Raw genomic sequence first — 26430 nt, 5'->3', positions numbered from 1 at the left:
CGGAGGTCGGGACTGGGTGAGTCAGGCACAAGATCGCCAAGAGTGAAAGAAGAAAGAAGAGGCCTACGTCCAATATGAGATAAGAAAACGGCCGCCATGATGATGATGAAATCAATGGGGCCTGCAAAGAGACCGAAACGTTGGTTTTTTTTTGAAGAAACAAATAAACGCGATTTGGATCCGAAAAAATTGTTTCAAAATATCTTGCAGTTGTTTTTGTTGTTATAAATTATGCTGTCGTTTGTTGTAATTAAATGTTTTTTCTCTCTTCTTCTGTCTTTCTAAACTTTAGTACGTGATTTCAAAACTCTAGCGGAATGTTTGTCTTTCGGAAATACCGGTAAAACCACATGTAAATCGAGTTCTTAGGTTTTCGCGATTGTTACACATATGGTGTAACAATGATGTCAACCGTGACCATGGGACCTGGAAAGGGCCCGAAACGTCGATTTGTTTGAAAAAACAAATATACGCGATATAAATCCGGAAAAATAGTTTCATTTCCTACACATATAAATCATTTTTTTAAAGTGTTGTAATACGTAAATACCCAAAATCCGATAGCTTATGACACGATATGTCAATACTCACATTACCAAGAAACAACGTGTTATAATTTATTTACATCCACAAGCGATTTGAGTACTTCAAAAGGAAAATTGTAAGAAAAATATAGCAGCCAATGCGCCAACATATTCTTATAAATGAGACTTGGCCTGTAAATTTATAAAACTAATATAAATTGTTACAAATATAGTCGTACCTCCATCGTCATCCATCACAGGGTTGAATGCTCGCCTCAGAGTATCCATTTCTTGCAGAACTATTTTAGAATCAAAAGCTGCATTGCGATAGAACGCGAATGATTTTTGCGCTTCCTGAAAATCACATTTTACATCAATAAAAAAGTATAATTTTTGCCATTCATGGACCTATGCTTTCCCACAGTCGCTTCAATGCAGTTACTTCAATTCAGTTCAACCAGGAACAATAAGATAGCAATTATTGCAATTATGATGTGACTAGTTTATCCTTAAGCAGTACTTCTAATGGCATTTAGCAAGATCGCCAATCTCGGATAGACTAGAACAGATCAGGAAACTGCGCCTATAATCTATTAAGCTAACACGACTAGAGCTCTAACCAGTATTTTAATGGATGACCTATAACAAGTTCGGATTTCATTATGACACAATGGACAGAAAGCCACAGTTTACAGGTATGAAGTAAAGGGTGGAACATCTCAATGTACCGAGGTCATTTCCCAGGAAAACGTTAATATTCCTGAAAGGCCTTAAAGGCAGTGCATCTTTTCACTCACATCGTTGCACTCAATAGGCGCTACGCATGTAAAGATCTCCTTTATCGTCATCCCACCTTTTTATTATCCTCATTTTTGGTTCCTGGCCATTTATTTTTTAAATTTTGAATTCCCTAATTCCCGAATTCCCTTTTTCTTCACTATTCTTACGTTTGTTATATCCGTTGTCACTCCCATTAAAATTTTTGTAACGATAAAATGTGCCCATAAATCACAAGTCTCCTTCATTTCCTTATTCTTGAAGATGGCGTCGATTAGTATTACAATTATTTAGTTATATAGACCTTTCTGAACCTTCCTTTTCTTCTTTTATCATCTCTTACATTAAGGCTAGGCTACACGTATCATGTTAAGGAAACCATTCTACATTACCATCCTATGTCACAAAAGGTAAATTTGGAGTATATGGTTGATCTACAGACAAAGCGAGACTTTTTAAATATCCTGTCTTCGCACTTCAAATGGATTCTATATGGTAATTAAATTTTATAAAAAATACATTTGTTTACTCTTCGATAAATGGATTCTCAGAACAGGCGATACTGCTAAATAAGGACATGCAATATTAAATTTAAAATAAAGCAATGCTACCCCGTATCTCATATACCCCATGTAGTCTAGAAACACGACTGTAAGACTTATTATTAGTAATATAAGTAAAGAAACTAAACTAAACCTTACCTTGTCCATTCCTTTCTTCATCAAATATAAAGGAGTTTCTCTCAAAAACAACAGCATAATAACCCCCAAAATAGTCAAAGACAGGCAAATGTACACCATAAGTTTGTATTCTAAATACCCTCCCAAAACATATGACGCTAGCATTCCAATACCATAGAAAATCATAGAGGACGACGTCATAGTGCCTCTTATTGATTCTTGGCAGATTTCTCCGACGTAAACCGGGACCACTAAGACGACTGCCCCGCCAACTCCCGACAAGAAAATGGCGACCAGTATTGCTTCTACTTTTATGCACGTCGTTATTATTGTCCAGGCGAGCTGTTGATGGAAAGAAGAAAGATTAATTGATTTATTAAAATATTACAAACATATGATTGCGTCACAAATACAACCATTCGCTCTGAAATTAAAATCTGCGCAAAACAACTGCACCGAATTGTTGTTGGACGGAGCAGAGGAAACACCAAACGTTGGTCATGTGCCACGACTTGGATACCAGAAAACGGAAACTAAATGGAGACTCTCAAAACAAAAAAGACGGCGCATCGATGCCATTATGCACAACGTGCACATTGTTTAAGTTCAACGTTCACAGAGATAAACTGCCCTTTGTGACACTCAATTTATTATCACTTCGTAATGGATACATTGCAATGCCTCTTTCTCGATGTCGGCATTACGCAAACGGTGAAAATGGATGCACACAACGATAATCCGAAGCTTAGAACATCAAGACAGAGGTTCGTTTCTTTTCCTTTACAGTTGGGCCACCAATTTACTCATAAATTGCCTGTTGTTGTTTAAGAGCGAGTAGTAATAGGTGCAATTATGTGGTGCTGAATGCATCGTTATCGACCCATATATGTATTACTATGCGGTGATCCCCTCTAGGGAAAGAGGGTAGACCAAGGTCTACCACCAAGGAACCAGGGTCAACAAAGCGAGATTTCATACGTCCTTTTCGAAATGCAAGCTTCATTGCTTTGTTTTCCGTCAGCTTTATAAGAAATGATGATAATCAGGAAACTAATATGCTTACTAGTTACAAACGAGGACTTGTCAACTTATGTCTCAGGGTGACGGGCGCAATGGCAGTACCCCTTAGCTCTTTGCGATTTAAAGCTTTGAGTGGCACTGCAACTGTTATGGACAGGCGTATAGTTTACCATCAGACGCACGACTTGTTCGTCCCGTCACTTGATATTATAATAAAAAAAGCGAACGGAAAACAGTGCTGCTTATTTTCTTACCGCTATAGTCTCCCACTTTAGTCTACTTTAGTGCCAATTTTGGTAGTAGATTTCACATTTTCGTTGTAAATTTTGAAAGACGTCGAAAACTTAGAACTTGGAAGTAACATGTAATACTTACCACGCTCATCAGACCGGCCGCCATAGCGCAGTACTTTCGTCCAATGATGTCCAAAAATATACCAATTGGTGGAGTGCCGACCAAAGCACCAATGGAAGACAGGCTACCAAAAAGAGCAATTTCTGTTGGTCCCATTGGTCGCTCCAGGGTGGTGTTATCAGATTGAAATAATCGCATGGTTGAAGATGGCCAGGCGTAGGATAGACCAAGGATGAAGCACAGAAAGCTTGCTGTGAAATTGATACAAGGTTAATTTTCGTAGCCATTATAATAACACTTAAAGAACTAAATAGGTAATGTGGTAGGCTTTACCATATCATGTGAAGAAAGATTGTAGGAAGACAATAAACATAAGGTTTCATTGAGGTAAACGGTTTAAGATATTTAACCATTGTAAGTGTCTCATCTTCGCTTTGATTGATTTAGTGACCATTTCCTACTATAGTCTCTTTTTAACACCTTATTAAGACTTATACTTGAGAAAAAATTAATAAGAACGTAAAGATGTCATCACAATGTTTTCCTTGGTGAATCTTGAAGTACTTGGAAGAGACCGGGAAGACCGCATGACCGCAAAAGTATTAAAACAACGATAAAACGTTATGCATCATCATAATATTATGCGGGAAAAATAAAGTACAGAAACAAACGTATAAGTTGAATACAATAAATTAATTAAATAATAATTGAAATTACACTTACCAATTAACGTGCAAATAATTTGATTCAAGATCCCCATTTTCACTTATTTTTTAGCTTTCTAAATAATATCCTTAATAGTTAAAACTCTTTCTAAATAATCCACTAAAGACTGAGTTACAGAGATTATTGTCACTCTATTTTTAACTCCGTCTTCTTTAGCGAGCTATTTTATTCCGTGTCGTAACGTTATTCGTTTAACAATGACGGACAGAATGATTACTGTCCTCTTATGATAAAGTTATAGCAAATACTATTAAAGAGATGTAATCGAGTAATCCACGAGAATCTTGTTGACTCTTATTGCCTGAAAACAGAATGCAAATATTGTAAAATGTGAACCACGCGATGAAACTTTTAACGATTTCACAACATTTTACTGTAGGTACAGTAAATGTTTCTATGTATATAAATTTACCATGACATTTCCTTATTTAAATAATATTACGCCTATCTCGCAATGACTTGGCAGATACTAGTACTTGATCACCTACTGCTTGGTCTCTGACATACGTCTTTCGTCTACTGTTTGTACTTTTGACCTGGGTCTTTTTTGAGAACATCTACGTTACCCAACCACGGAAGCATTACCTTTTCTGTCTTAGTCACTATTATCTTTTTTTTTACCCCAACGCTCCCTTATCACACGTGTTCTCATTTTGTCTCTAAATCTTTTTTCATGCCTTTTTTCAATATCGAACGTTGAGTACCGTACACATTGACTTACAATTATATGGACGTCGTCGGGTCCGCGCTAAAAAGTGTCCGAACTTATAGGGCGTTAAAATCATATACAGAGCGACATTCACGCTTTAGTCTTCGTTTGTTCGACTGACAGCGAAGCAAGCAAAATTAGACAGTACTGCGATGACATTACAATTTAAATTCAACGTTTTAGCTTTATCGTATTCCTTGACATGTCACTACGTTTAAATAGGTTGACTTGGGACATTTTTTTGTGGTTTTTGTATTAGACCCGTCGTCCATTTATTTGTAAATCAATGACCGTACATTAGGGCCTTTGACATAGTTCTAATAATGAATAAATGTGTAAATACCAAGGGATCTGTAAAGAACCCATTGGTTCATTTGAAAAAATATATATACATTTCTTAGGTTTTCGCGATTGTTACACATACAGAGGAAATGAAACTATTTTTCCGGATTTAAATCGCCTATATTTGTTTTTTTACACAAAGCAACGTTTCGGACCGTTTACAGATCTCATGGTCACGATTGACTGAAGTAGTACAGTCATCAACCAGTTATGTCTAATATTAATGCAGACATATACACTGTTTAGATCTAATAAGAAGAGAAAAATAGTTTCACTTCTAGTTTTAATAATGATTTAAAGAGAATAGTGTCCAAAATGTATAACCATTAATCCAAATGTATACCACCATTGATGTGGATATGTAAGCGTGTTTTCTATCATCTACTTTTCTCATATCTACCGACAATAACGTTACTATGGCTTTGGTGTGTGTAATGTTCAAGCTAACGCCTGCAAAGAATTGGTAGCAGTAGAAAATTACTGCCATCGTAACTGATATGAGTAAGGGAGCTGGTAAAACTACAGGCACATAGGACTTGTCAACTTTATGCATATTATGCATTGACTTACAAATAAATGGACGACGGGTCTAATACAAAACCCACGAAAAAAATGTCCCAAGTCAACCTATTTAAACGTAGTGACATGTAAAGGAATACGAAAAAGCTAAAACGTTGAATTTAAATTGTAATGTCATCGCAGTACCGTCTAATTTTGCTTGCTTCGCTGTCAGTCGAACAAACGAAGACTAAAGCGTGAATGACGCTCTGTATACGATTTTAACGCCCTATAAGTTCGGACACTTTTTAGCGCGGACCCGACGTCCATAAAATTGCAAGTCAATGATATTATGTATGTTAGACGAAATACTTTCATAGATTTCTCAAAGATGGCGCTACGGTTAAAAAGTCGTTGGAAACCAAGTACAAAGATCCGACATACAAGCACATAGCGTCTGGCACGGTTTGTTAGTCAGTTTGAATGAAAGGAATTTTTTCTAAGTGTTCGATATTTGTATTAATAATTTATTTGAAAAATTTTCTTTGCGATTTAAACTTTGAGTGGCACTGCGATTGTTAAAAATGCGTCTGTCGCTTACTACTAGGCGCACAATTGGTATCATGGAGCTGGTTATTTCAACTGTTTCAAAGATCTTGATGTATAGTAGGGAAGGTTACATGTTAAAGATGGATCTCTACGATAGGGCAAATAACGTAGAAATGAAAACATGAGTATGTGAGGTGTTAGAACAGAATGACAAGAAAGTGCAAAGTGTGAAAGACGATATAGTAACTAAGACAAAAAAAGTAGGTAGTTTAGTAGGTTTGGTAAAGTCGAAGGGAAGAAAGCGGAAAATTTGACCTCGGTGTCATAGCTCAACCAGACAAGGATGAAAAAAGTGTTTGTAAAGGTACCAAGGCTTAAAAACGTAAGTACGAAAAAACGAAGGCGATGACGAGAAATATAATCAGAACGTAGCTAGTAGAGTGAAATTACTTTTTTTTATAACATCAAGTAACGGGACGAACAAGTCGTGCCCCTACACGCCTGTCCATAACAGTTACAGTGCCACTCAGAGCTTTAAATTGCAAAGATCTGAAGGGTACTACCATTGCGCCCGTCACCCTGAGGAATAAATTGACAAGTCCCATGTGGCTGTAATTTCAAAACCCTTCAAAACCGGAAAACAGTAATGCTCACGTTACTGCTTGGCGGCAGAAATAGGTAAGGTGGCAGTACTTCCCTGGACGAACTCTTTTACAAGGAGCTCTACCTGCTGCTAATAACTAGAGTACCAACTTACAGAAGTAATAATACTTAATACTCGAAAACGATCTGCTTTGTACAATTTTGGAATCACTTGGAATCACACGTCTCTACTTGAATGTAGTAACTTTGGTGTTTATCACAAGATAAATTTACAAAAAAAATCTAGAACTAATTTGCCTACACAGGCTTTAATATTAATTATACTCTAAACATAGTTTCCCTACAAAGACGTCTTCAAAAGTCAGAGTAGGGAAGACTAATGTTGTTTAATTAATTGTCGCTATGGTTTTATCCTTTTTGCGTCAATTTTATTTAGTTTTCAACTTTATATGACGTCATGGAAAGTACATGACACTTGCGTTAGTTTATATCATTGCCGTAATTTCAGCTGAAAAACTGAACTTAGACCTCTTCCAAAGATCGCCGCCTATCGATCGCCGTTTTGCGCTGCTTGCATTCAGTGGATTCTTGCAACTTTCACCAGGTTATGGGTCCAATATGTGTGTGGTTTGCCCAGTATGCTTCGTTCGATACGCGATCGCTACTAGAAAACTCTTTGGCTTCATCGGTTATCTCCTCCACCTCCAATGAACATTACGCCAACTCTTTCTGTTATTTTTGTAAACATCCATATTTATTTACTAATATTATGCTCCCCAAATATTGTAAAAAAAAACAAAATTTGGAAAAAAAAAACAAAAAAACAAATTTTGTGCAAAAAATAAAATCTTCTTCTTGGCGTGTCGACTCTGACATTTATATTTGTGAGGACCAGTGCTTAGCGACTGAGATAGCATTATCAGTGTCGTTGTACAGGTCCTTGCGTGTGCAGGTGTGGGGACAAGCAGGGCAGGACAAAAGATGTGCCATTGTCTGAGGAGAGACACCACACGGACATGTACTTTTCTTCGGCCGACTTGGGTCCGCAGCCTATTTAGGGACTTCCAAGTTTGCCAAGGTAGAATATATTTAGGAGAGAGGTGTTCCGACAGCGGGATGAGTGACGCCGTGGGGTATCTCATAAATGTAGGCAATACAAAAATTCCCACCGGCCCAGGACCACCGGTCCGACCACGGAGGCAGAAAGCGCAGAGCTTTGAAATTGGCCCAGTGTTCATTGGACGTATTGGTCTGATCTGCAAGCAATGCCCACTGCCCACTACACAATGCAGGTTGGGTTCAGATGTTTTCACGTTTCCCCACGACATTTTCCGCTACAATTAACGGTAAGGTATTGCTGCTAAATTCACAAATTTATGCGTTAGAAATTAAGTCATAGGTTAAGTTGTCACAATACATTTATGAAAATAGAGGAATAGTAATTTCTTTGTGAAAAATAGTGACAGACATAACATTAATACGAGGAATAAAAATAAACTAGCTTTTCTTGATAGTCGTCTTCACAAAGTCAAAAAATCATTTAAGGGGCAATGTATACGCTTCTATAACAAGATTCCGGTTGATATACAAAATTTGCCTTTCACGAGGTTTAAAACTATAGTGAAACAAAAACTTTATACTAAATGTTATTATACAACTTCTGCGTACTTGGATGACAAAAACCCGTGGTAGTAGCGTTTAGCTCATGGAGGTAGTCTCGATCTCTGATATTTGAAAACAGAAAAAAATATATTGTAAATGTTGAATGCGTACAAATGTTATTTACAAAGAGCAACCCCTAGAGTTTCTTGCTCATTCTTCTCGGGGGAATCTGCCTTACGAATGAGCGGTAGAGTTTAACCAATGTGATGATTTCAAGTGTAATAATGCTTACGAATGAAATAAACATTGTCTAGATTTTGATATGTACATACCATTCCATGAGATAACAAAAGTGTTTGTCTACAATTTGAATTCACGTGCTGTTAAAAATGTACTTTAAATTATTTGAATTTTTATTTATAATACCAGTGACGGAATGAACAAGCCGTGCGCCTATTAGCAAGGGACACGCCTATCTTTAACGGTTGCAGTGCCACTCAGAGCTTTAAATTTCAAAGATCTTTAAGGGCACTGCCACTGCGCCCGTCACTTTGAAACATAAGTAGACAAGTGCCCGTAATTTCACCAGCACCCTTACCGGAACCGGAACACAGTATTTTTTTACAATTACAGATAACCTGATTTCTTTTTAATTTATTGGAAGACGAAAGTCTATCTTACAGAACAAAAAATTAAATAATAATGCGAAACCAATTTATTACAGGTTCTCACCAATAGACACACGTTAATTTGAAATTAATAACTATATAACTAGTTAATATACCATTACAAATTCGCAACACTTGTAAAATAAATGCCTACTCGAATAATGCATTATAATGCTTACAATACTGCTTGGCGGCAGAAATAGGTAAGGTCTGGACTGACTGTGAACTTTTTCACAAGGTCTTCAGCTACTAAAAATTTAAGTTGTTGGTATCATTAAAACTTACAGATATTTTGGTAGAGTTTCAGAGTCTTTAATTACGCTTTGAGAACTCTGCCTATAAACTCTACAACTGTTGATATTTCTGCAGTGTCCCAAAGCGAATTCAATTGCTCTGGTATTCATAGTATAAGGAAGAAGCTCATAACATAATGGTGTGCTTTGTTTTACTTAATTTTATTGTACGCTATAGGAGGAAAGAAATATTATCTTGTATTTTGTAAGCAAATACTTTGTTTTGTTTCATACATAATGTATAAATGTCAAATTTTACCTTGTATTCAATAAATAAATCCCTAACGTTATCTTGTATGCTATAAGCACTACGAAATCAATTTTAACTTGTACGCAATGTATGTAATATTTTGCTGAGGTTACCATAACTTTGATTATATTACGTAGAAGCTACATCGCACGCGCATGTGCGTAATTAATTTTATATAAAAACTTTTAATTTAACACAGCTTAATACGTCACAATTTACGCTACTATAGTAATGATTGTAACATAGTGATTCATGGAATTTTGAACTCTGTGACGTAGGCAATTCGTTATTCGTCCCATTTTACCTTATAAGGGCAATACAATATACGTACAAGGAATCCCCTTTTTTTCCTGTACTAGCAACGCTACTCCCCCTCTTCTCAGCAGTATACCCTTCTATTATAAGATTCCTGTTGATAATCAAAACTTGCCATTTACTTGAATTAAAAGTGCGTTATGGAAATTTTATATAGTATAAATTTTTTAACTCAAATTCATTTATTCTCAGACCAATTAGTTCATATTTGTTACTAACAATCTTATAAGCTAAGTTAGTAGAAACAAGAAGAACAATAACAATACACGAAATTAAATTACATTATTATTATTATAAATACATTGTTATATGTTCACGTGTAACTAAAAAAAAAGCCGTGATAGCCTAATGGTCGTGGGTTCGAATCCGGACTCGCACCTCTGAGTTTCACGGAACTTATGTTGCCATGAGCTTTTCGGTGATGATACCTGCACGTCGAAGAAAGTGCACAACCCTCGGAAAGCGTGTGAAGTCCCCAACCCGCAATGGCGAGCGTGGCGGACTATGGCCTAAACCCTCGTCTGAAAGGAGACCCGTGCCCAGCAGTGGGACGTATAAACGGGTTGATGATGATTATGATGATGACGTTCACGTGTAACTCGGTGAACCTCCGGAGAACAGCCGAGTCCATTCTTCCTGATATCCTCACGATACCATAGGTGATCCCACGCAATCGCAACGTCTATGGCGCAGTTTTTTGCGCATGCGTGCGAAAAAATCATTAACATACGCATCCGCAAGCATGCCAGAGGCGCTACAAAAGCGAGGAAGCCTCAGCAGAACCCTAAAGATGTTATTGTAATTTTTTATTGTTTTATTGAAATTCAATTCAATTGTTTATTAAAATCGGTTACCGGAAAGTGCGCGAAACTGGATTCATCCCCTAGTTTGCCACCCTTAAAGGTGAAATATTTCCTTAAAATTTATATAGAACTAATACTGGGATATCCTCTTTACAATAAAAAAGAATCATCTAAATCGGTTGATAAAAAAGTCGGAGTAATCACGTAAAACACACAAAAAAAGCAGTCGAATTGAGAACCTCCTCCTTTTTGAAAGTCGGTTGAGAATGATCCGTTAACTTTTACAGAACTCGTGTGTAACATTCATAAAGCGTGTCTAATCAATTTGACGATTTTAAGTTTATATTTGTTTTTACAGGAAAAGTTCCAAAAGATCAACGTTTTCGATCTCATTTTCTAACATTTTCATATTGTTTTATTTCTAAATACCCATGTATTTGTACTCAAAAGATGCGTAATTTAAGGCTCTACAAATTTGTAAACACAGACACAACTCACAAAAGGACTGTTTAGCTCAAAAGTTAACCACGAAAGTGCAGAATGCCAAATAGGCATTTGCGTAATTCCGTTGTTTATAATGCCAAATACTGTCTTCGGGTAGTATTATAGTTTGACCGTTTTTAAACACATTTTTGCAATAAAAACATTTTTGAATTTATTTTTGATGCGACGGTTTAGCATTTAAGCGACGATATCTCACCATTAGTGTATTATGGCCACATTTGTAAAATTACAATTTTCCAGCAGAGAAGTTTAAAGATTCTACCTACAAAGTTGTCGATTACTTTTTTAAGCTTTAATAATAAAGCTACATTATGTTTTTCCATGTATTTCGTATAATTTTTAAGTCTTTCATGTTTGAGTAGTAGCAGAGCTCTTTGTGAAAATTTATTAATAATAAATCTTTGTGATAATTACCAGGCACATAGGACTTTTAGTCTTGTCTCAGTGGTACGAGCCATGGTTATGGCTTATGACTACGGGCTCGTACCCCTGAGACACGATAGATACGCTATCATGGAAGTCTCTAGTAGACACGGATTTGGGTATGGACTGGCCGGGATTTGTGGTGAGCTGCAGAGACGGACAAGTTCGTCTGCTCCGGAGCTGTGCGGCCGCCGGCCGGGGCGTCTGTCTAAGACGAGAAGTTCGCGGGACACGTGAGTTGCCCTTTAAGTTGGAAGCTATATCCAGACATTATCGCAGGACACTGCGACTGACATCTCCGGTACTAGCCCAGAGAGCTAACAGAGGATGAGCTAGACATTGTCCTGTCCCTCCAGTCGCGTAGGTTTCTGGGTACTTTAGTAGTAGTGCTCCGTGTGAAAGAGTTCATCCAGGGTAGTACTCCCACCCTACCTATTTCTGCCGGCAAGCAGTAATGTCGGCATTACTGTATTTCGGTGTTGAAGGGTAAGGGTGCTGGTGAAATCACAGATGCGTGGGGCAGTGCCCCTCAGTCCTTTGCGATTTGAAGTTCTGAATGTCACTGCAACTGTTATGGACAGGCGTGTAGCTTATAATCAGGCGCACGACTTGTTCGTCCTTGATATTATAAAAAAAAGAACTGGACAGACGCCTCGGCGTCGGGAAGTGAGCGTCCCTTACAGCTCCGCCACCAACCACCATTATAAGTGGGATATTTGAATAGGGTCACTATTCTACACTTATACACTTTTTAAAGTCTACTGCCAGTCCTTTTACGCGTGCAGCCTGTGAACTAGGTTTACGCAGAGAGCATACAACGACCTACGCGTTCAATATAACAATGCGTTCCGGGTGTTGATGGGGTTGTCACGCTTTTGTAGTGCCTCTGGTATGTTCGTGGAGGCGCGGACTGACAGCTTCTCGTGTTCTCGGAGCGCGAGAACTCTGTTATGCTCGCACACTGGTCTTTTCACATTGCACACAGTCATGTAATACTAACATTAATCATAAGATCACCTGTAAGCTAACCATATATGGTCCAAAAAAGTGTCAAATAAATTATTATTATTATTGAGGTACTCTCTTTCCAACAAAAAAATAAACATCGAAATCGGTTCTTAAATATCGGAATAAAGTTAAAAATTATAGGTTAAAAATTACCTAGTTATTTTTCTTCCTTCTTCTTTTTCTACTAGATTTTTTTAAAGTTACAAAGCAAGATACAAATCACAATATTGTTTATATATTACTGGTTTGTCTCAATATTTACTAAGAAAAAAACCACTTCCCACAGTAATTCACAATGACCTGAACAAAAACTTCAACTCACGTATGAAGTTGGTTTAAAGGGGAAATCCACAATTCAGTTATCTATTTCGTACATACATCTTATATACGTGGCTTATGTTTATCCCTATGGTTTACAAATTACCTATTGTAATACTTTTCAAACAAAGTTTCTGATCTGTCTCTAACGTCATTAAATCTTCTGCTTATACTCTTTAATACGTATTATGAATCATTAAGGAAGTTAATTAGTATATGTATTTCCCTCAAAAGAGGATAATTATGTATTTATTTAACTTTCTTGCACAATAAAGAACCAATGGCGTTGCAACGTGGGCAACAATAGCCCCCTTTACACCATCATCGCACGTGATCAGGAGTGACTGCACGTTAATTTTTTAAGCTAACGTTCTTTCACGCGCAATTGCTCGTGTTCATATTTGTTACAACGGAAAGAGAGTCGGTGTAAAGGCTAATAGCCACAGAAATATAAATGCAGTAAAAGTGGTTAGTTAGCGTCTGACGCGTGTCAACTATAATAGGTCTCGAAAAACTTACCTGAGCTCAGCCCGCAATTTTCGCTTTATATGCTATGGTTGTGTCATTCTTTCGTGCAAATCTTCTAAAATCCTAGAAAAATGCCTTATTGTGCCTTTTTGGAGTGCAAAAATGATAGCTGCACCAAAGTCTTATTTGAATAAATTGTTAATTTTCTGTTTGTCGAAATATTCTTTTTGTTACAAGAAACGAAAGTAAAGTTTATACCTCTGCAATATGGTCGCATGCTGTTTGGAGGACTAAATTAACAACTCCAATTCGTCGTCGTTCAGCTATGAACCGCTAGATGGCAGCACATTGATTGAAATTTCAATATAATATCGAAACGTCGTAACTTGTAATAATAGGTAGTTTAAATTATATTTGTTATTTACGCGCAATAGAGTGGCTGTGTAAAGCCCGGTATTCTTACAATAGGCGAGTGATATCGGATATTAGTACAACAGTAGGGAACATGGAAAATTTTACAAGTCCGTCGTAGCTCAATAGTTAAATTTTGTCTGTAAAACATATTTTTAGTTCAACATTTATTTATAAGTATGCTCTACTCAAGATTAGTAGACTTCGTCCAACATACCTATTTCTGCCGCCTAGCAGTAATGTCCGCATTACTGTGTTCCGGTTTTGAAGGGTAAGGGTGCTGGTGAAATTACAGGCACATAGGACTTGTCAACTTATGTCTTAGGGTGACGGGCACAGCGATAGTGCCCCTCAGATCTTTGCGATTTAAAGCTCTGGGTAACACTGTAACTGTTATGGACAGGCATGTAGCTTATCAGCCATCAGGCGCACGACCTTTTCGTCCCGTCACTTGAAGCTTTTGAAAGTAGAATAAGATAGTACGTAATTTTTTTATGAATATCAAATGTTAGTGCTAATATATCGTTAGCTTGATTATAAGGAACAAGCCTACCAATAACGGTTGCAGTGCCACTCAGAGCTTTAAATCGGAAATATCTAAGGGGCACTGCCACTGCGCCCGTCACCCTGAAACATAACGTTGACAAGTCCCATATGTCTGTAGTTTCAGTAGCACCTTTCAAAACCGGCGGCACAAATAAGTATAATACGTTTCATTGCAACTGCCTCCGTGGCCGGACGGTTACCATGCCGGACTGCCACGCAGAGGTCCCTGGTTCGATTCCCGGGTCGGGAGAAATATTTGTATAGCATACATTCATTTCTCTCGTGAGTTTGGGTGTAATTTGTGGTTGTCTATGTGTGTGTCCATGGCACCCGCGACACAGGGTTTCCCTAGTGCGAAGCTATATTGAGTGTGTGCGTTATTATTATTATTATCGTATTTATTTTAAACTTATTATTATTATCATTATTATTATTATTATTATCATTCAAGTTACGAAGAATATGTTGGATATGCCAGGTAACGAGAACAGGGAAAATAAATATGTGAACATTCTTGTTCTTGTGCTTTAAATCATTACTAATAAATAGTGTTTGTACTATTTATATTATATGTTATTGTAGTATATTAAAGTTCACATTCCTGTACGCGTAAATTACTTCCTTATTTGTATTTATCATTTCCCGGAGTGTACATTGTAAGAAGTATATAATGTATCGCATTTAAATACCCTTGGTAAATGACCACGTGATTATTACGCTTTTATGAATGATGAAAATTATGAAATAATTTCTTCGATCCGATTAAACTTAATTTAACCAGCTTCTGGCGCGTCAGTGTGAAGAGATTTTGTTCGATATTTATTATCTGGCGTCAAAAAAGGAGGCAGTTCTCAATTCGTATGTATTTTTTTGTATATGTCACATGATTCTACTTTTGTTAAAAAGAGGGTACCTCAGTGTTGGTCACATTTCAATTTGAATAAAATATTTCATGGTTGCAATAAAATTTGGCAAATAGATAAAGCAAACTTTTAGGTCGGTTTTTTCTAATAAATTTTCCAATGTCAATAATAATAACAACAAACTATTATCTTTGTTTTCTGGTAGCTATAAAAATACCTACCTAGCTGAGAGATGAAATTTTCATAAGTTCTCTTAGATCGTGTAAAAGAAGTCGTTTAAACTCAACACAGAGATCCGCAGAAGGACATAGAGACATTTGTAGAATCCGCTAAGTCGATTGACCCACTATGAATTCATTGGCAGAGCGGTAGCCACGTTGAGGCGACAGACGCCAGTTAAAATTCAATCGGATCGGAAGAATTTTTGTTTGCGTTTGTTCGATCTTTGTTTTAAATAATAATAACAAACTAGTAAAAACATCATGATATTCAATAGAAATAAAAATTATGAAACAAATATACAACATAAATATATAACTCTCCTTTTCTAGAATAAAAAGTCGCCGACTAATTTCGTTCATAGTATCTTAAAATATCTTTTCTGAAAGTTGTCATATTGCTAGGTGACCTTATTACTCCAAGAGCGCGAGTTTAGCGTTTTAAGGATTTTGCAAAAGCATTTGATACTATTGCTATGCCATGGTTTTGCTAAGGGGACCCAATGTCAAACGTAGAACCCCAATCCTAGAGTTTATAGAGAATAATTTATAGTTCGTGTAAGAACATTTTGCTTGAAAGGTAACCAAACCGGTTTAGTTGAAATTCTCAAACAATCACTCAATGAATAAGTAATACTTTCATCTATATTTTGAAGCTATTAACTTGATATCTCACAACCTTTTCCAATAATATTAATTTGAATAATATCTTAAAAATGTTAGTCCAGAAGTGAGGTTATTTGTCGAGTGTAGAAATATAGATTGTATATGGTTGCACAAAGTCTTATTCCGAAGTCCGCTGATTAGTTTCGAGTCGCACAGAGAGGCATGGGGAGGGCAATGCTCGGAGTCACCCTGAGATGCCTAAAAAATGACGCTTGGATTCGAAATGGGACCAAAGTTAAAGATGTCTGGTTGTCGTGGCGAAGTAAAAGTGGACATAGGCGGGGCACATAGCGAGAACGGACGAGAGGCGCTGGACAAGGCGAGTACTAGGTAAGAGACTCCGAATGGATACCAGAAGGCGCGGCAGACCACTCAGCCTGGATGGATGACATCCCACGACACGGAGTTCGGGATTGGATGGCACAATCAAATCAAAAGATCGTCAAAAGTGGAAGAGGCCTGCATCGATTTAATCAAAGAAAGGACGCCATGATGATAATGATGAGATGAACTGTCTCCGTGGGCGAACGGTTACCATGCCGGACTGAGACACAGAGCTCCCAGGTTCGATTCGCGGGCCGGGAGAAAGATTTGTATGACCTATATTTATTTCTGTCGTGAGTTTGGGTGTAATTTGTAGTTGTCTATGTGTGTCTCCATGGCACCCGCGACACAGGTTTTCCCTAGTGCGTAGCTATGTTGAGCGTGTGCGTTATATAAAAAAAAAGAAGATGATAGGTATATTTACAGTTAGAGTTCTTAGGTTTTCGCGATTGTTACACATAGGAAATTAAACTAGTTTTCAGATGTAAACCGCGTTTTTTTTTTTAAACAATTCACGTTAGTCGAGTCAGGTAATAGTCACCTGTGACCATGGAACCTGTAAAGGCCCCGAAACGTTGGTTTGTTTGAAAAAACAAACGAACGTTTGCAATTTTGCAGTACAATTTGCCATTGAACGTACAGTACTAACCTCTCCGTTAATTTGAGCAAATAACATACCATATCTTTATAATATGCGTATCAGTTGTAAAGATGAACACATGAAATAATCCTCCCAATTTCAGATTCATTATGAAATTGTACGTAATTTACTAAAGAATAATAAAACACTCTGTAGACAAAAGTTACTACGGGTTAAGCAGTTTTAGGCTTAACCCCGTCCATATCGTCGAAATCCGCTCAAACTGCTTGCTCATAATTCCATTGTTCCGCACTCACGTGCATATACTACGCGCGCGAGACGTGTTTTAATAACACGTTTGCCTGTCAAGTCTTGCTTTCTATTAGAAAATTGAAATACGGGCAAATATATTTACTAAATTTACTGTATATTTCATTTATTCAGGACATTCCACGTAGAAAAACAATACACATTAAATATCGAACATAATAGCTTAAAACTAAGTGCTTCTACACTTAAGAAACATCACAGCATGCAATGACAACAATATGTTACGAAATATTCACAAAATTATTATTGTTTTAAATTATGCGATTGTATAATTAATCTATCTACTTATAAAATCGATATATGTCGATCGATGTAATATAAATTTACGTAGAGTAATTTTTTTTAATTGTTTTCTTAGCCGCCATAAAATCTGTCAATCGCTCGTTGTCAATGTCGTTATTAATGTAAAAATTGGTTTTTGTTTGCTCTACAAAATAATAATAACACACATCCCTCTAAATTTCCGAAATGATTACTAATAAAAGCGAAAAAATCTATTCAAAATTATATATTTTCGTTTACAATTACAAAAGTTGTGTACCTATTCTGAATGCACTAGCTACACAACAAAAATATAGAACAAAATACCCCCTCCTAATGATAATTGAAGTAAATTAAATTTGCTAATTCATGAACGGGTGAATTTCTCTTTCCGAATTTCAATTACACTTTATGAATGATCTTTGTAAAACCCTTTTTTCTTTTGGTTTTAAGGTCTTAAACGTACAAATAAGTTCAAGCAATGTCAATAATTATAAAATCACAGAAATATTTAAGTTAAATACAACAAAAAACGATATTTTAGGTCACACGAATGAGATTGCAGTAACACGAACGATTTTCTCATAAACGTAAATGAGAAAGGCAGCACAGTAATGAGAAATTATTACTAAAACAAACATTTTATCGTTCACAAAAGAACATTTAACATATAACAAATATTTTAATATAACTTCTTGTATCAAAATCCTTCTCATCCGTGTAAGACCATCTATCTACCTATACGTAATTAATAAATAAATCTAAATAAGTATTTTGTTAATGTCATATAAAGTTGTACATCAATATGTCATCATCACCACCATCAACATCATCATCATGATCACCATTATCATCAGCATCACTACAATAATTATCGTCATCATCACCACCACCACCATCGTCACCACCGTCATCACAACCACTATCACCATCTAATTGTTATATTTCAAGTAAATGTTTGGCTTAAAGTAACTATTTGACTTAAAAGTAGAGAAGAATGAGAGCTATAATAATGAGATTTGGATACATTTTTAATTGTCAAGTGTGTAAAATATGCTGGACCGTTATAAATGTGAATGGATTTTAAAGTTCCCTTTGTCTAATTGATGTACAATGAAATTTATAAAACTATTACTTAACACTTATTTAGATAGATTGCTTTACATGAATGATAACGATTTAGTCACTAGCGCTGAAATTGGTATTTAAGTCGATTTTATGCTAAAACGGAGATGCACAGGTTACTTCACTGTGTACACTCCAATCCGACAGGAGCCCCTTCTCACGTGTGCGAAGGGTGAAGGTGATGCGGTATGAACTTTTGTTATTAGGAGGCTTTTAGTTGAATTGACACTAATGATAAGAAAAATTGAAACACATTTTGTATTCCCAAGAACACATGTTTGCTTATAATAAATTGGAAAGTTACGGTATACATTCGACGTGCAAGTTATTAGAGTGTAACCTCGATGGAAATCTCAATATTTCCCATATTGAGATTTCCACGAGTGTTTAATTTTTTCTTCTTTTCTTAAAGTTAGGGCGACGTGGAACCGGCTCCCGTGAATGAGAAATTGTCCACTTTTAATTTTTATTTATTACTGTGACGTACTAAAGTAGTCTTTTTATGTGTAACACAGACTAAGTAAGCAAGCAATTCATATTAAATAAATAATGCTTAGCATTCATGTAATAACATAAAAGTTATTGAAAGGGACTCATTTTTGGAGGTTATCTGAAAACGACCCGAACCCAGTAAGGTGCCACGCAAACATGTGCCTTGTGCTGAATACAAGTTGCCGGTTGCAACTAGAAGCGAATATTTTATTAAATCGACACAGTCGCCGGTTGCGGCAATCGAACACTGTTACCGGTTGCCACAACCGCAAAGTGTAAAGTAACAGTGAAACTGTTGAATCAATAACTTGGGAAAACATCTGTATATTGTTTACCGCTGTTCCAAATTTAAAACATAGTGATATGATTATAATTTGGTTGTACTTAATTCTTATTTGTAGAGTAGTGGCCAGTTTCTTTTCTAACAAAAAGTTTTCATTTAAAATGTGCGGTAAAAGGTTTCTTGCGATTTATGACATTTCGAGTACTCTTACCTCAGTTGGTCCCATAGAGACTATAAAAATTTTTTGTGAAAATTGCCTTTTATCTTGCTGACTGTACCATTTATTCAAAATCTGTGATCCAATCAAAATATCTTCAAAATTCATGGATAGTCTTCTAGAACCGTTTTCCTGTAACTACAACGATGAAGGTGGCTGGCCTGGCTGCCCCGTCTCAGAGTCACAGCCTGTATAGTATAAATAATAATTGAAGATTTTCGCGATAGAAAAAAAACACAAACTTACCTCGAAAACCGCTGTTACATACAATTATATATACAAATGATTTTTTTAATATGAACTGAACTGAATAGAACACGTATACTATACGATATACATTTTTGAAACTGCTTTAATTATGTTTGTAAAAAAATACATTTTGAAGTAAAGCCTTTAAAAGTTATCTCTGGCGCTCGATCTAAGCAAAATGAGCCGTATTAGTACGGGAAAAAAATTAATTCGAGATGAGGTATGAAGAATAAGCAAGAAACTCTAGAGATTGCTCTTTTCAAATGAACTTAAATGCTATGGAATACATTCTAGATCTTATTTGTGTGGAATCTATAAAATCAAAAAATATGCTCCAAGTTGGCTAGTTTTACATACGCCCTCTTGGAACTAAAAAAGGTCACAGATCTTAAAACCGCAATGAGCGCATACTAAGCTTCAGCGGAAGCTTAGTATGCGCTCATTGCCGACTCCGATATGGAGTGACATTATGAGGAAACAGTTCGAGTTCAAACGAACTTTTTGTGTGCCAAAAGAAATGTGTGAGAATATTGGCCAACATTAGGTCGACAGACAGTTGCAGGCCATATTTCAAAAAACTTAATATTCTCACCTTGCCATCAATTTATATCTTAGAGATTAGCAAATTTATAAGGAAACATAATCATCTTTTCCCAAACGAGCAGCCACTGACCGATAAGCGACCTTTGCGACCTAGACACAAAATACCTGTTCCACTTACAAAATTGCAAATGCATAGCTCCGGCCCATTTATAATGTGTTTAAAAATACATAACAAAGTCCCAACGATTATCAGGAATGAGATTAACATTGATAAGTTCACGAAAAGTTTAAGGAAATACTTAATACAAAAATCCTTCTACACACTACAAGAGTTTTTTGAGAATAGAGATTGAGTTGTTAATCATGATTTAAATAATAAAGAATAAAATTTAAAAAATTATGATAAAATAAAATAAATAAATTTAATTTAGTATTTTACAGTTTTGATTGCGTTTTTTGGAAGTTTATCCTATATTTAAGATTTTGTTTAATTGTCATTGTTATTATATTGAATGTTGTTTAAATTTTGGAATCTATTTAATTATTGTAATTTATTTTTCTCTTTTTTATTGACAATTAATCTTACCATTGACATATTTCAATTTTATTAATTGTTCCACTTGACCTTATTTGACTGTATTTGTAAGAATTTTATTTGTAAAGATATGTAAATTATTAAATTGAAAGTGGATATTATGTAGTATTATGTAAATAATGTAAATATTGCGGTGCCCTGCAAGGTTACATGGCAGATCACAACAAATTGTATACCTACTACTACTACCTACCCATGTAATGCAATGATTAAATGAATATGAATATGAATCTAAACTCATGTCGTCTTTCCATATATCTTTATCTAAAACATACTCTTCAATTTTGTAATATGACTTTTCAACTAAAATACTTTTAATGTAAGTTTTAAATTTAGGAAATGATAATCTTGTAAACTTATTGTAAAAACGTATACAGTTCCACATAAAAGAACGTTTACCTTAGTTAAAAGAAATCGTGATACCATAAGTTTGGACTTAGTTAAATATTATGGATATCTAATTCCTTAATGAAATTATGTATATTTTTACGGGCATAGGTACTCCTAAACTTAACTTTAAGAGACTTCTTGGATTCGGATTTAGTAGAAGCGAAGCTGCACGGCCTTGAACACCGTCGTAAAGTTGCCTGCTTATGAGTATTCTACAGGATACATCACGAAGAGTGTGCGGTTTGGTGATTGCACGATTTGATGCCGCCTTCCCCTTTCCATAATCGGGGGACTAAACGTGGGCTGGTGTTCCACCCTTATGTTATGGATATTCCCAGGATTCACAAGAAGCTTTTCGCTTCTACATTTACGTGGCGAGCGGCTAGGGAGTGGCATTCCCTGCCTGATTCCCCGAACGCTATAACTTGGACCTTTTCAAGGCAAGAGTGAATAGGCATTATTTAGGCGACCATGCTTCATCGTCGACCTCATCGTCACTTTCCATCAGGTGAAATGGAGATTCAAAATTCAAATTCAAATTCAAAATAATCTTTATTTCATAGGTAAGCATTATTACACTTGAAATCGTCACAATGGTTAAACTCTACCGCTCATTCGTAATGCAGATTCCCCTGAGAAGAATAAGCAAGAAACTCTAGGGGTTGATCTTTGTAAATAACATTTACAATTTATTTTTTTTATTTGAAACATCAGAGATCGAGACTACCTCCTTGAGCTAAACGGGTTACTACCTCACAGTTTATTTACACCTTTAGTATAAAGTTTTTGTTTCACTATAGTTTTGAACCTCGTGAAAGGCAAATTTTGTATATCAACCGGAATCTTGTTATAGAAGCGTATACATTGCCCCTTAAATGATTTTTTGACTTTGTGACGACGACTATCAAGAAAAGCTAGTTTATTTTTATTCCTCGTATTAATGTGTAGACTGTCACTATTTTTCATAAAGAAATTACTATTCCTTTTAACATAAATTATATTTTCATAAATGTACTGTGAGGCTAGTGTAAGAATGTTAATTTCCTTAAACTTATCAGATACTTTGGGGCCCAGATTGTAAATTGCCCTAACTGCACGTTTCTGCAGGACAAAGATTCTATTGATATCGGCGGCATTACCCCAAATGAAATGCGCACTTATTTTTTTGTAAAAAAAAACACCCGAGAACCTAAACGGTACACAGAACGAACCGCTCGGTTGTCGTCACGAGTTGTATGAAAATAAAATATTCGCTTCTTGTTGCCGCTTGCTTGTATCCAACACAAGACAAAAATTTGCGTTTGTATTGACTTTTTTTTTCATACAATTAATACATTTGAATACTTCTATAGTTTATTTAGTCAACAACACGTTTAATATTTACCGGCAGACAGACAAATATTTGCCAAAAGTTCCAAAACAATTCCATATATATGAACGAAATTGTCCGTCTGTCAATAAATTTGTAGAAGTAATGTAACAAATCAATTAAAGATACTTATCAGGTAATCTACTTATCGGACAGCAGATTATCTACATAGAGGACGCAAGTGTATCTACTTCGCCTGCACAATGTAATATAAAAACATTTAGTTGATACTGCTACGTCTCGTAATTAAACACCAGCCGAAACCTAACCTACCTAATTGTGCTATTAGAAACTGCAAAAACACCACACTCGTGAGTAGATCAATAAACAGAGACGTTTCCATCCACAATTAAGTCATTTTGTATACAGAATAATGTACAATTTATTTTAAAATCAATTACCGTTACAACGTAACAATTATCGAGTAAACAAATACGTAAACGAGTATATGACACATGATCCGTAATACATTGCGGCTTTTACTTGCTGGCTTGTCCTTCATTAGTAGGCCATGAATATCGAATATAGTTTCGTATATATACAGCGTGCGAGAGAGAATGAGAAAGAAATATAATAAACTACATAAATAAAATTTAGTAAAAAATCGACGTTACTTACATAAGTATTGTAACACACAAACACAGAAATATCTACACGTAGGTACACATGCTTACATAAATAAATATATGAAAAAAAAACAATTAAATAATTTAGATGTTGTACAGGAAGACGAGAGAGAAGATTGATGGCTTAAATTGTCTACTGTTAGAAAACCCTGGGTCACAAACGAGTTAAAATAATATTAAAAATAATTGAACATCCAGATTCAGCTACCAAACACAGCTATCTTTATGACTGAGATAAGATAGCGGCAGGTACATCATTACTTCTGCTTTCGTGATATTGGGCATGTTTGATTATACTCGTAATAAGTGAATACTTTGTTCAAAATGACAGGAATACTGGTTCAAATTTGTGCGTCGACTATAAGTACGTAGAAACAATATTTTTAAGAGCGTCAGAAATTACGTGCCTAAAACTCACGCTTGGTCTCAAATTAAGTAATATCTTAACAGAGTAAAGAAATTTAAAAATGGAGACACCGTCCCAAGTTGCCCAGACCTTATTAGTTGATCCGGAACTCGATCATATACTCGAGGATACTTTAGGACATGTTCGATAGAGTTCATTAGAAGGGAAGTACTTCCACCTTGCCTATACCTACCGTCAATAAGTAAATTACAGGCACATGGGACTTGTCAAGTTATGTCTCAAGGTGACAGGCGTAGTGGCTGTGCTCCTCAGACCTTTGTGATTTAAAGCTCAGAGTGGTACTCGTGTCGCTTACTAACAGGTGCACGACTTGTTTGTCCCATCACTTGATATCATAAAAAAAATTATAAACTCATTCAAGTTTTCATGTTACAGCAGTCGTTTTTTATATTCTGGGTAGTGTTCTGGATCTGGGCAGTACAGGGAATATCCATGTTTGAGACCAGCGATACATAATTCATGAGTTACTTATTACAAATTTTATCTGTACAGTGTCCATTGGGAGCATGTTGACGGGGTCATGTTTCGCTTGGCCATCTCACGCCTTATACGTTCTACAGAGTGAAAAATCTCCCACTGGTTCGCCCATTTCCGATTTCGAAGCTAATTTAATTGGATCCACGGTAATGCTAGGGAACTTCCTCTCGACGCTCTTCAGTGCATGCCTGTCAGACAGGATAGGGAAGAAGAAGACTTGTATTTTATGTGCCTTGGGATTAGTGGTAAGCTGTTCCGGGTTTGGTCCATTTGAGCGATAACATCTCGTATGTTTTTTATTTGTAACCCATTAAACTCTCTCATCTAATGTATTAAAGTCATTTGTAGCTCAAATATGTAGAGAGGATGAAAGGACGAACATTGATAGTCTTGTTACCATTGACTTATACCATCTTAAAAATGATTTTCTTTTCCAGATATCTTGGGCTATAATAACAGCAGCCAGAAGCATACATTTTATTATAATGGGCAGAACGATCCTCGGCCTAGTAACAGGGATCCAAGCAGTCATCAACTTTCCTTTCGTTGCAGAAATCAGCCAGGATTCCTATAGAGGAACTTTGAGTTCCATACTCCTTATCGCATTTATGTTTGGCGTCTTATTTGCGTACCTAATCGGATGGTTTTGTAGTTATGACGTAGTGAACTACATCAATTTGTCTTTAAGTGTTTTGTTCGTTGTGCTGTCGTGTTGTTTGAAAGAGACTCCAGCATTTTTGACTGCGAATAGACGAGAAAAGGTAAATAATTATTTGTAAAACTCTTCGATTCAACTTGGTAACTTTCTTGTACAATTTGGTAACACGTTTCGGTCAAAAGATAGCCTCTGAGATTTTGCCTCTCTATTCTTTGATCTTTATTTATTTCTGATCAAAAGTGATCATTATGACCTGGTAACTTTCGGGTACAAAGTTTACGATGCCCTCTTCTTAACCGCTCACGCGATACATGCAGCCGTAGACGCATACCACCGGAGGTGCCGGTGATGATTTTATACCGATTTATCGGTTATCGAAGTTATAACAGGTAAAAGAACTAATATTAATTGCTATTTCGGTAACTACTCTAGCAAACCATAAAGTTTTTAATGCCTGGGTCTGTCATTTAAAAAAAATAAACTACTTCAAAAATACGTCACGACAATCGGGTGTGTTATTGTTTGGGCTGGTGATTTCGGTGTTTATTTATTGAAAACATACCGTAAGTAGCGTTTTTTAAGTTTACACTGAATATAAATGTTTATAAACTATACTTTAAGGAGTAATTTCATGGTAAACGTTAGAACCACTCAAACGGAATATTATCATATTTATCCAAGTACACCAAAAATTTCATTAGTGCTTTTTAAGTGCAGGATTTGCGGTGTATTACTGCAGTTTATTTAAGATGTTTTTGTTGGTAGTACGGAGGGTATTTATTTAGCAATGCAGAATAATAATTTTTATTTATAAAATTTTGTATTTAAACAGAATGCTTTTCTAATTTGCGAAACCAAATAGCCGCATCGCGTGAGCGGTTAAGCAACGACATACTGCGTGATAATCTGAATTAAAATTTTACGACCAACAAACTGTACGTACATTATAACAGATGTCGTAAATAGAAAGTATTAAAATATTGCATTTTCAGGAAGCGTTAAAATCGTTACAATTCTACCGGGGAGCGTCAAAAGCTACCCCTAAGATTTTAGAAGAAATGACAAAATTGAGGCAGCAGACCGAATCTGAAGATAAAGCCTTTGTGGCTGAGAAGGCATCAGACACGGGACCTGAGAACGAATTGTTAAACCACACGAAAGTATCGAAGTCTGGTAGAGAAATGAGTGCATGGAAAATGCTTTGTAAGTTTTTTAATGAAATTATTAATTAAAATCACAATTTTCAAATGCTCTTTAAACAAATTAAAAACAATTACAATCCGACATGTTTGACCATTTACTTACAAATAAATGGACGACGGGTCTAATACAAAAACCACGAAAAA

The 26430-nt window shown here is 36.0% G+C and overlaps 2 protein-coding genes across 2 annotated transcripts in view; one reads left to right on the top strand and one right to left on the bottom strand.

Moving 5' to 3' along the window:
* Positions 1 to 698: 698 nt before the first annotated feature.
* On the bottom strand, positions 699 to 7136 carry LOC113229024 (sugar transporter ERD6-like 6). Its single transcript, XM_026462495.1, has 5 exons — positions 6937 to 7136; positions 4079 to 4382; positions 3377 to 3606; positions 2003 to 2323; positions 699 to 878 (listed from the first exon to the last, which is right to left on the bottom strand). Exons 2-5 carry the CDS (start codon positions 4113 to 4115, stop codon positions 699 to 701), a joined length of 768 nt encoding a protein of 255 aa, XP_026318280.1. The 5' UTR covers positions 4116 to 4382; positions 6937 to 7136.
* A 16665-nt stretch (positions 7137 to 23801) lies between these two features.
* Positions 23802 to 26430, top strand: part of LOC113229047 (facilitated trehalose transporter Tret1-like) — a 16803-nt gene continuing 14174 nt past the window's right edge. Inside the window, exons 1-4 of the mRNA XM_026462529.1 lie at positions 23802 to 23886; positions 24442 to 24671; positions 24864 to 25187; positions 26077 to 26287. Of these exons, the coding sequence (XP_026318314.1) occupies positions 23847 to 23886; positions 24442 to 24671; positions 24864 to 25187; positions 26077 to 26287 (805 nt within the window). The 5' untranslated portion in view covers positions 23802 to 23846. The remainder of the gene's footprint in view (positions 23887 to 24441; positions 24672 to 24863; positions 25188 to 26076; positions 26288 to 26430) is intronic.

This window comes from Hyposmocoma kahamanoa, unplaced genomic scaffold (assembly GCF_003589595.1).
Source record: "Hyposmocoma kahamanoa isolate Upper Pololo Valley unplaced genomic scaffold, ASM358959v1 270, whole genome shotgun sequence".
Classification (NCBI taxonomy): domain Eukaryota; kingdom Metazoa; phylum Arthropoda; class Insecta; order Lepidoptera; family Cosmopterigidae; genus Hyposmocoma; species Hyposmocoma kahamanoa.
Note: the sequence above shows the minus strand (reverse complement) of the source record. Positions and strands in the feature narration are given on the sequence as shown.

Excerpts from the sequence above, each read along its gene's own strand:
- LOC113229024 (XM_026462495.1), bottom strand. The coding sequence starts at position 4,115 with ATGGGGATCTTGAATCAAATTATTTGCACGTTAATTG. Across the intron at positions 3,607-4,078 it reads AATTATTTGCACGTTAATTG|CAAGCTTTCTGTGCTTCATC; the intron begins GTAAGTGTAATT and ends TCAATTTCACAG. Across the intron at positions 879-2,002 it reads TGAAGAAAGGAATGGACAAG|GAAGCGCAAAAATCATTCGC; the intron begins GTAAGGTTTAGT and ends TGTGATTTTCAG.